Source organism: Hyperolius riggenbachi, chromosome 1, assembly GCF_040937935.1.
Source record: "Hyperolius riggenbachi isolate aHypRig1 chromosome 1, aHypRig1.pri, whole genome shotgun sequence".
In the NCBI taxonomy this organism is placed as follows: Eukaryota; Metazoa; Chordata; class Amphibia; order Anura; family Hyperoliidae; genus Hyperolius; species Hyperolius riggenbachi.
In genome coordinates, this window is record NC_090646.1 from 579536866 (window position 1) to 579548660 (window position 11795).

The 11795-nt window shown below is 42.4% G+C and overlaps 1 protein-coding gene across 1 annotated transcript in view; it reads right to left on the minus strand.

The window, feature by feature from the left end:
- Positions 1 to 11736, minus strand: part of RAD17 (RAD17 checkpoint clamp loader component) — a 48959-nt gene extending 37223 nt beyond the window's left edge. Inside the window, exons 1-5 of the mRNA XM_068248079.1 lie at positions 11632 to 11736; positions 9333 to 9437; positions 6863 to 7102; positions 6665 to 6739; positions 1382 to 1538 (exon numbers count right to left, since the gene is read on the minus strand). Coding sequence (XP_068104180.1) covers positions 1382 to 1538; positions 6665 to 6739; positions 6863 to 7102; positions 9333 to 9374 — 514 coding nt within the window. The 5' untranslated portion in view covers positions 9375 to 9437; positions 11632 to 11736. The remainder of the gene's footprint in view (positions 1 to 1381; positions 1539 to 6664; positions 6740 to 6862; positions 7103 to 9332; positions 9438 to 11631) is intronic.
- Positions 11737 to 11795: the final 59 nt, after the last annotated feature.

Here is an 11795-nt window from a genome sequence, read left to right on the forward strand (position 1 = left end):
TCCAGGTTACGTGCCTCTTCAGGCATGATTATGGCCGTGCTGCACCCATGCGAGTACGGATGTACCTGCGCAGCAGCACGGAGATGCTTGTGCACGTGCGGCTCCGCCCTAAGGCGCAGGCGCAGTACAGTCTTACTCATAACTGGAGAGGAACTTGGCCCTCGATTTTGTTTGTGACAAGTCCTTATTGAATTACCTCGAGGGGGTCCGCACTCGACAACTGGAGACCAGAAGATCCAGAGGCTTCCCACTTCTGAGGCATGTATGTTTTTTAAACAACGCATAGTTCAGTTGAAAGGAAGAGTGGAAGATGTGTGCAACAATGAAACATCTCAATTCATATATTTATAAAAATACAAAATCTAGCTTTATTAATTATCAAGAAACAATTCAATTTTTTTTTTAAAACAATGGAACCCCATATGAAACGGCCGTCCCACCACTCAAGAAACTAGGCTCACACACCACCACAAGCACTCCTAACTTTGTGACCCAGGGCCCATAGCCGGCTCAGTCCCGATCCCCAATTGCTAATAACCAATATATCAGAACTGAAATCCATAAATCCAAAAAGCATAGATTGCAGCGTTCAGCAAAAGGGATAATCGGTAGGTAAGTAGCGATAGCAAAGGCATAGCAAGCCAAGGAAGTCTGTAAATCAATTCAGCAATGCTAGAAATGGATATACTATACCAGCATCCCACAGCACTGCATACAGGTATTTGATCCGGTCTCTGCTGGTGAACAGTAGTCCAATAGCAGCGATTGTGCAAGCTGGAAACTCCATACAAATCCAAGGTGCTACTGTGTAAGCATAACATGTGCATCCATGCCTGGTAGTGTCAGTCACTCGAAGGTAAACCCAGAAGGAACAAGCCAAGAGTTGTATGTTTTTTTGTAACCTGAGGTTTGCCTCGGGCAGGGCTGTGGAGTTGGTACAAAAATCATCCAACTCCGACTACTTAGTTTATGAAACCACCGACACTGACTCCAGGTACCCAAAATTGCTCCAACTCCTTGACTCCAACTCCTTAGTCTAGTTCTGTGAATTTGGTATAAATATCATGTGACTGACTCCTAAATTTATTTAAACAACCAACTCAGACTCCAGATATCCAAAATTGCTCTGACTCCGAAGCCCTGGCCTCAGGTACGCTATAATCTGAACTAATTACCGTATATCCACAGGAGACTGAGTTATTTTTCCTCCCAATGTTTTAAACATATATCAGTAAAGGGTCTAGGAAAATATGGAATCCCAAAGCAATCACTGACATTACTTTAAAAAAATATACATTTTATTCTATAACTGAACCATGTGGCATCAGACAATTAGTTTAATTACTGCCATGAGGTAATTTCTTCCACGGTTTAATCTTACCCCGGCTGAAAACCTCTAGCATGTCATCCTGTTTAAACTCCTGCATAATAGGGTTGATCCATTCTTGCACCTGTACCTCCATCTCCTTGGCAAGCACTAGAATGGTGGCAGTTTTTCCACAACCAGGCGGACCAGTGAGTAATAAAATGGAACCAGCCTGTAGAGAAAAGGGAAGTTTTTACACAGTATTATCCATTCTGTGCATATAAAGGAATAGGCCTCTCAGTAATGATGGTCATGTCTAAAAGAACTCACGGAGAAGCACATGATTTGTTTGATCAGCTGATAGATTTGCAAAGCTCTGATTTGCTGTGATCACATCCTGCTTTAGCACATGATCATGACTAACAAATCAGAGACTTACATATCTATCACCTGACCAAACTGATCACATGCTTCTTCATGAGTTCTCCTAGATATGACTAACACTACCAGGGACATGACTAACACTACCTCTCAGGGCTATGGAACACAAGAGACTGAAGCTACCTCATGTCTACTGCTATTATCCAGCTACTATGAACTAGAACCTAGGTTCTCAACGTGTGGTACGCGTACCCCAGGGGGTACTTCTGATGGTTCCAGGGGGTACTCAGGCTAGATATACTCAACCAAGAACAAATTTAGAGTTTTAGAAAATGATAAATCGTATTTAAACAACACCAAATTAGTATAGTATCTAACTAAAAGCAATAATAAATGCTTGGAAATTGATTAGAACCAATTATCATTTACTTTGATTACATTTATATTTGTCAAGGGGTACTTGTGATAATTTTTACTATGCTAGGGGGTACTTGGTGAGTATAGGGTTTCACAAGGGGTACATACCAATAAAATGTTGAGAAACACTGAACTAGAACATGCTATAGCAGCTTGCATGCACAGTTATTGTGGCAAGTCCCACACTTCTGCTATAACCTTTACTGTATAACTGCGGTTCCAGATTCTAGAACAAGTGCCCCCCCTAAGATGAGGGGGTGATAGAGTTAAGAAACTCCTTTATAAGGAGGCAATCTGGATCCGCAGACTTGACACCCTTGAACCGCGGGGCATGAATCGAGAATATGATAATTTAATTTGAGATTTAATAGTGTTTTAGCATCTCTTTTCTCTTTGTTTTGGCTGTATTTTTATGGCAAATGGAAATATTTTTGTTTCCTGGACAATGTGTTCTTGTGAACCTCCCAGGTGGGTGCAGGTTGAGGGTGGAGGCGTCTCATGTACAGTCCAGCGCGGGTACCAACCTGTGCTGTGATGAGTACGCCTGCCAAGGTGGTACTTTCCCCTCTGGGAAGCCTAGTGCCGCATTCTGATTTCAGAATGTGGGACTTTTAGTAAGATCTTACTCCCTTTGAGGTGGTGTGCCACCTTAGGATGTTAAACCTCCGTGCGCCGCTACGTGGCGCAAGTAAGGTTTGTTTACATCGACTCCTATTGGTCGGCGGCCCTGCTGTACGCATGTCCGCGTCACACCCGGAGGGACGGCGGTGTGTGTTTACACACGTGGCCGCCCTTCAGTCTATCCGACTGAGCGGTGGCGACACCGCTCGTCACAGCAGAGGTTCCCCATCAGGTCCGCTCCGGCAGGGGCGTTGACCTGATGGAGTCACACAGCTCCTCTGTCTTGATTGGTCGGCGGCTGGACGGGGTGAACGAGCCGGCGGAAGGGGATGCTCGCCGCATTAGACCTGCGCCCACAGGGGAGAGAGGTCATCCAGGTGTGGACATATCACAGGTAGGTATTCAGTTCCCCATATGGTCCGCTTGGCTGGACGGAGGGGGTGTGACCGCCAGAGGCGACGGTGTGATATGATTGGTAGATTCATAGTGGAGTAGAGTATTTAAGGTGATGATTTGTGATGTGAAATTGAGACGCAGACATTACTTGACAAAGGAGGTTCGCCTCCGAAACGTTGTACACTTTATGTCTGCTTGTCTTTTAATAAACGAAAGAGCATAATACTATGATGGTGCCGGCTTAAATTTCTACTTCAGGACGTGATTGGGACCTGAGTGCTGCAAGTTCCGTTAGCCTGGCACATCACAACTTTAATTCTACAGGAGTGCTGGTTACTCTCTTGAAACAACCTTTACTGTATAGAAATATTTTCATTTTATATCTGTGACATGTCTGTAGTGAAGCTAAACTGTGATCATAGAACAATGATGTCATTGCTTTCCAGAGCTTCACTACTTCGCTGACGTGAAACAAATATGCAAGTCAGGATTTCTGACTGGACTGGATGCAAGCTTGTTCTGGGCCACAGACTTCCTAAGCAATGCAGTCATATGAAAGAAGTATGATATTCAGGGAAGCTGCAATGACAATTTCTCACTTGAAGAAAACAGAAGTGCTTAAATTTTTGGGTATTCTGTAATTCTTAAAGTGAACCTCCGGACTAAAAATCTACTCAGCAGAACTGAAAAGGCTTGGTGTTTCTTTAACGGTTTCACAGCATCAGAACTTTGTTTTTCTTACCAAAGCATCATTTTTAGCTAAGCTCCACCCATCAAAGAAAACTGCCCAAGCTTTTTTTTCCCAGATGCTGTGCAAAGCATGATGGGATTTCCTATGTTGTTATTCATGTTGCCTAGCAACTGGGAGGGGTGATCAGCACACAGGACAGTTAAAACTGTGTCTCATGCTCCGTCACCTCCTTTCAACCAAAAAGATGGCTGCCCTCATGAAATCAAACATTTGCCTGTTCTTTTAAAACAGGGTGGGTAAGATATGATATTACCTATCTATTTTATTTAACTAATGTAACTTAATGACAGTATGTTTGTTTAGGCTGAAGTTCCTCTTTAATAGCACACTCACTGCCCAGAGCAAAAACACAACCGATCTAACAAACAAGTGTCAGTCCACTAACCACTAATAATGATCAAAGAGATGAAAATACTTCAGAGTTTATGCAAATGTATGTACATTTTTATGCAAATATACGCAGCTTGAAAATGGACCAATCAATTTAAACCTGGGTGGGACTTGATTGGTCCATTTTCAAGTTGCATATATTTGCTTAAAAATGTACATCAATTTGCATAAACTGGGAAGTATTTGCATCTCTTTGATTACATAGTGCTATGAGTCATGAAACCCCATTTTCTCTACTCATGCAGGTATGACCAAAACTGACTTAAAGTGAACCAGAGATGAAGCACCCTCATGTATTTTACCATATATATCAGTGGGAACATTAGAGAAAACCCCTACCCTGCTCTTTGTTTCATCCTTCACTGCTCAGTCTGCTTGTTATCAGCCCTAATAAAGTCCCAGACTGAGCATTCAGTCTGGCTTTGCTCAGGAATCATTATAGCTGAGTCTGTCTTCTCTAATGTCTTTTCAAGCCCAAGCCTGCCCCCCTCTGGCTTTGCTATAATGACTCAGCTATAATGATTCATGAGCAAAGCCAGACAATGCTCAGTTGGGGATTTTATCAGGACTGATAACAAGCAAGCTGTGTATTGAAGAATGAAACAGAGAGCAGGGTAGGTGTTTTATCTAATGTTCCCACTGATATATATGGTAAAATACATGAGGGTGCTTCGTCTCTGGTTCACTTTAAACAGGAATCTTCATGACATATAGTAGAATGCTTAACTAACATGGCATGCGATGCTGGGTAAGCCCCCCAGTTGCATTATGTGGCTGAGAAATACTATGTGAAAGAGGGAGGCTACTTTCTTATATATGTGAGTGACTGGCAGGGTGAGCCTCCCCAGTTGCACTCTGTGGCTGAGAAATACTATGTGAAAGAAGGAGGCTACTTTCCTATATATGTGAGTGACTGGCAGGGTGAGCCTCCCAGTTACATTTTATGGCTGAGAAATACTATGTGAAAGAAGGAGGCTACTTTCCTATATATGTGAGTGACTGGCAGGGTGAGCCTCCCAGTTACACTTTATGGCTGAGAAATACTAAGTGAAAGAGGGAGGCTACTTTCCTATATATGTGAGTGACTGGCAGGGTGAGCCTCCCAGTTACACTCTATGGCTGAGAAATAATGTGTGATATATGGGGGTTAGGTAGGGGTGAAGGTAGAAACGGGGAATATATTATAAGTACAGTGTTAAATATTATGTAGCAGCGATATGTTGGTCAGAGGGATTCAAGGGTTGGGTCACTTTAAGAAACAAAGGAAAAAAGAGAAGGCTCTCTGAGATTGCTGCGAAGGAACAGCAGGGCAGATCTACTATATAATTAGAATTGGAAGCTCTAGTTATCTCTGCTGCTACGATGTATGTATTAGTGGTGGTAGCTTAAATGTTAGATGTTGTTTTATCTTTGTATATTTTAAAGTGTAGAAGTTGCTCGCCAGGGTCCCCGCCTATCTCGCCAGATGACCCAATAGACTTACACCCTAGTCAGGGTCCCGTAGCGGTGGGCGGTGACATGGGCGGGCACTTGCACATGTAAGAGCACAGCGTGCAAGCGTGTCCTGAGGCCTTGATGAGGGCGGAGCCTTTGGACACGCACGCTTCTTGAAACACACACTAGAGACGGAGGTTACCGGTGCCGGGGCAGGGAACCTGACAGTCATCTAATGGAGCTGTGAGATATGCTTTTGATATTCTTTTATTTGGTACGAAGTTTTTAAGCAGGGCATTTCAGCCATATTAAATACGGTTTTACGCTATGAGAAGTGGCTTTTTTTATGCTTTTTTTTTTTTTATACAGATATACATGTGATATGCCTGTTTGAAAGCAAATAGCTGGTGAGCAGGGGCTATAAGGGGGGGAGCGTGACCCCCGTCCTGCATGCGGTGGAGGTCCTAGCACTAAGTGTGGTTTATACACAGGGTGTACTTGTACTAGAGGTTTACCCGCTATGAGTGCACATGTCTGCTTGCTTTTCTAGGATCTGGAAGTATATACACTGAGGAATCACGCTGCTAGAAGCGCTGCTGTGAACATCTACATTTGGTTAAAGGAGATCTTTGTGTACCCTTTGGACAGCTAGCAGCAGTCTGGACTTTTTTAGAGGTTTAGGAGTGGCGAGCGCTGTATCACATTTTTTTTTACAAGCAAGCTGTGTAGTGAAGAATGAAACAGAGAGCAGGGTATGTGTTTTCTCTAATGTTCTCACTGATATATATGGTAAAATACATGAGGGTGCTTCATCTCTGGTTCATTTTAAACAGGAATCATCATGACATATAGTAGAATGCTTAACTAACATGGCATGCGTTGCTGGTTATGAAGCCTACTAGACTGTTGGTAACAGGAAACATAAAGCACACATTATAATCATTATGAAAAAGAAAAACATAACAAACCTGTTTCTGCCCAACATGAGCCTTTAGCCAGGTCTCAACCTCCTCAATCTTCTTCTTGTGTACAGCGAGGTCCACCTGCAGAAATAACATACACATTGTTCATTCTAGTCAGTGGAGGAACTCAGATTAAAGAAAGAACAGCAGACGCTGCTTGTACTTTATGCTTTACTTTGTGTATTACCACACGGTGTCATTTACCTGAAAGTTAGGTCTGTATTTATCAATCCACGGCTCATTCTGATTCTGGTTTGACACAATTCGGTCATTTGAAAGATCTGAGGAAAACGGATTTGCCCTCTTTGTGCCCTGAGACTTTGTGTCTAGAACAGAGTCATCTTTCTTACTGGTCCGTTTATTAGTTGCTCCTGATGCCCGAACTGAGACTTTGCTTGTGTTCCCAAAGAAATCTTCAAATGACGGTTCCACCCAATCTGTGATCTATTAAGACAAGACCACAAGATGACAAGTGGCAATAACACACCAATGTAAGTGGCAGCTATAGACAGGGCCGGTCCTAGATTTTTTGCTGCCTGAGGCAAACTTGAGGATGCGCCCTTCTGTCCTGTGCAAAAGTCCAGGTCCACTTTAATAATGGGGTGTACAGATAGCCACCCTACCAAAGTTACAATAAAAGTTCAACAGTAAAAAAAAAAAAAAAATGAAAAAAGGACTGACACACCTATTTTCTAAAAAACAAATGCCCTTCATTAATGAAAGTTTAATCAACATTACCACCTATGAAATTTAAAGCCCATGTTCAGAGTATTTTTATTAGAACTATATGCCCTCCTCCTCCTCATCCTCCCAGTAGCTAAGCAATTATACTCAAACAATGTCAAAAGTTATCTTAATATCTTTGTATTGATGTCCTCTATGGCAGTCATGTGACCAAGGCTGAGGTCCACCAGATCAAAGCTCCGGATCCCCGGAGCCACACTGCCTTCCAGGAGGAGTCATAGCGGAGCTTACCACCCCTTCTAATCAGGATACAGGGAGGGGCACGCAGACATGCCAGTTAAAGTGGACCCAAATTAAAAATACAAGATTTCAGAAATAAAATCTCTTTTCTAAATTATATTAATAAATAGCAGCCTTTTTTCAGCTGCATAATGACAAATATAAAGTATTTTACATTTATTGGTGGAACCCCTCCCTTCGTTTCAAATTGCCGGGACAGAATCCGGCAAAATGCTGGAGTAGATGGTGTCTGGCAATGGAGGAATTGCTAATGGCTGCCCCCAGTATAACTCTAGTTATGAAAAGAGAAGGGTGAAAAGCATGCACTGAAATGATCATAGGTTTGAAGGATTGTTTATTTATCTTTGTATGTGTCAGAGCGGTGCAACTAAATATTTTTAATAAAAAAAAAAGTTTGGTTTGGGTCCGCTTTAACCACTCTCCTGCAGGGGTCTATAGCAGAAGGTAACACAGTCATGGCAGGGTTGATTGTTTAGAATGGCTCTAACGAGAGTCATGCGGTTATTGGGGAACTACAAGGAGAAGCTGTGGTCATGTTACCGCTACTGCTCAAGTCAAAATTAAAAGGACCACTAATGGAATATTTTTTTTAAATTTAACACACGTGTATCCATATTATTATTAATTGGACTTATATAGAGCCAACATATTATGCAGCGCTCTACAATAAATAATATTACAGACATTGATGATGGGGGTGATAGTCAACACACAACAGACAATAAGCAATAAGGTACAGAATGCCAGGACATACACTGGAGTAATAGTCTCATTCAGGTTCACGTTACTCTGTAAGCAGAGTGCACAGGTACACAAGGAAGGAGGGCATACACAGAAAATGTACATTAGTCACAGTGAGCTATAAATTCCTTTTCTCCTATATCTCTGTCACTTATTGTCAAGTAAAAATCTGACAGGTTTTGGACACCTCCATTTCCTCATGGGCGATTTTTAGGTTTTTCTTTATTTTCAAAGCGCTTACTGAAAGGCAGTTGCTCAGTCCAGCTCCTGGAATACTGCACAGACAGGCAGAGAGGTTGGACGGCATCTTTGTATAGATTCTATCCAGGGCATGCTTTTGTAAACAAAGGAAATACTGAGAATCCCCCATGGTGAGATGGACTAGTACAAAACCATATATTTACAAAAATCGTATATTTACTACCTACTGTAAGTGATGGCAACATAGGAGAAAAGTAATTTATAGTTCATTCTACTCAGGAAGAAATGCATTTTTTATGTGTATGCGTTTACAATGTTTTGCAAAAGTGGTCCTGTCATCTCTTCAGCATCTAGAATGTGTGGAAAGGTAGTTTCTAGCTTGTAGCTTAGAACATGTCTTTCAGGAGAGATTTGGTCTAATGCCTGGTAAACACCTTGCAATTTCCCTTCAGATAGATGGGTCAAATAGATAAATTCTGACAGGTCTAGCCTGATTTCCGATCGTTTTTCTGATCGATTTTCTAATCACTTCTATACAAAATTGATCAGAAAAACGATCAAAACTGTAAGAAATTATCTATTTGACCCATTTATCTGACAGGAAATTACATGGTGTGCACCAGGCATAAGGTTTTTTAGGAATTTTCTATAGGAATGCCAGAAGGTGGGCATACAGTTAAACATTTTAAGTGAACATGAGCTTTAATCTACAGTTGGTGTAATCTACCAATACATGTTCATGTCTTACCTTACCAGAAGTTACTTTCCTTCTGTAGGATGTTTTTGACATTATAAAGTCAATAGAGTTCTCATCAGCTCAGTGCTGCATTGTGTATATCAACTGATGCCTTGCCTGTAACAAAACATACAAAAGAGGCTCTTTAGGATTAGTGTACACAAACTTTTGAATTAGGTTGTATGCAAATCCATTCTCAATTAACTACTTTGTCTTCACTTCTTAATTATCAAAGCCTAAGATCTGTGTAGCAGGGCTGTGGAGTCGGTACAAAAATCCTCCATCTCCTCAGTTTATGAAACCACCAACTCCAGGCACCCAAAATGGCTCAGACTCCTTAAGGTCCGTATACACGCCGGACTTTAGGCAACGACGGGTCCGTCGTTGCCTCCCGCTGGGTGGGCGTGCCAGCGACAGTCCGGCGTGTGTACGCTCTGTCGTCAGACTGATACGGCTGTTTCTGAGCGATCCGCCCGGCGGATCGCTCAGAAACAGCCGTATCAGTCTGACGACAGAGCGTACACACGCCGGACTGTCGCTGGCACGCCCACCCAGCGGGAGGCAACGACGGACCCGTCGTTGCCTAAAGTCCGGCGTGTGTACGGACCTTTAGTCTAATACTTACCAGGGCTGTGGATATGTACAAAAATCTTCTGACTCCGACCCCTTTTTATGAAACCACCGACTCCAACTCTGACTCCAGGTACCGAAAATTACTCTGACTCCTCGACAGCGCTGTTGTGTAGGCCAAGAATTGCAGAGCTAGTTTACATCTATGTATGAGCTCTTATCAATTAACTGCTACCAAATAAATCACTTTTAAATTTCCTGGTCAGAAGGCCAGACAATGGCCACTTCCTGTCTTTAATACAGGCATCAATCTTCATAGTGATGCAATCAATCCATTCCCCCTTTCAGCTTAAACAGCAGGATGATGCAATCCAAGCAGCATCCACAGCTGAAGAGAATATTGTTCTAATGTTTACATTTTTTTTTCTTTTACCAAAGCACTTTGGATTTCTATATAGACCAGAATTTCTAAAATGCTGCTTTATTAATTGGCTCTTAATGAACTAAAGTCATATGACATGAGCAGTGTTCTCCCCAGACTCTTTTAGCCGGGTGCTCCACCCGGCTAGATTTGGTGGCCACCCGGCTGTCATCGGCTCACATCTTCACCTCCTCCTATGCTGTAAGCATAGTTGCCCTGCATTTTCATCTCTCCCCCCCCGGCTACTTTTTCATGCCACCCGGCTACTATTTCATGCCACCCGGCTGGAAAAAAAATTCTGGGGAGAACACTGATGAGGCATGTCGCCTATAGAGTACAGGGAAAACCAGTCACGCTAGCAAATGGTAAATGAAAGTACAAATAAGCCCTACTTCCCAACACTCAAGTTACAAACATCTCATACATAGGAGGTGCTCATGTACAAAATGTACTGTGTTTTGTTATTACATGTTATAGTACTGTATAAACTGTTGTAAGTTGCTTAAATTTGCAAGTAAGCTAGAATTATTGGCACTAGTCTACTTTAGGGGACCCGGCAGGAAACCTCACATGGAACAGTTCTCCGATCACAGGCACCTGCTTACAGCACAAAGCATTGTGAATGGCCGGAAAGTATGGACATAGTTTACGACAATCTACTGGAAACCTAGCAGTTTGAGAGGGTGCCGTCCACCCAATCACGTTACAGGAATTTTCTTATGAGGTTTCCTATTGTGTTACCTAAAGTAGATTAGTGCTTAATTATTATCTCACTAACCACCTTTACTCTATATAGCTGTTTGGAATTCATTTTCCTTTCATGTACCATTAGATTTTGACCAGAATTTAGCAAATGGGACATGGCTTAATTCCAGTTGGTGGTCTGAGAGTCCCCCCGGGAGAACCCTTTTTGTCATTTACAAGCAGGAATATGCAATGCCAATAATCCACTGGGAAGGGAACAGGCCACGAACGCTATAATAATTTTGGCTTGACAGGGGCTCTTGTCTTGGGTATCTTCTATTTTTTTTATTATTTATTTATTTATTTATTGTATTAATAGGACAGGAAGTGAAGAAATATATCCCCAATGATGACATAAATAGCAGTCACATTACAAACAAAGATGTATCACTTTCCACATTCTCAGATTACTTCTGGAGATGGTTTGATTTTTATTTATATTTTATTTTACAAAGCTGCCGATGCTCTTGCATTATTGTTTCTCTCCCTACAGCAGTGGAGTTGGCAGCCCTGTCACGTGGTAAAAGCTGTCCCTGCCTCTCCCGATCCCTGCCCGGCCACTGACATGACACTCACCGTGCCGCAAACTCCAGTCCACAGCCCGATAGTATCCACAAGAAGACAGTTTACTTTTCCGATTGCGGCGCCTAACAACTCCGTCACCGGCGCTCTACTGACGCAGCCGGTGAAGTTGAAAGTCGCTACGTAAAGCACAGACGCCGACTACATTTCCGCCATTT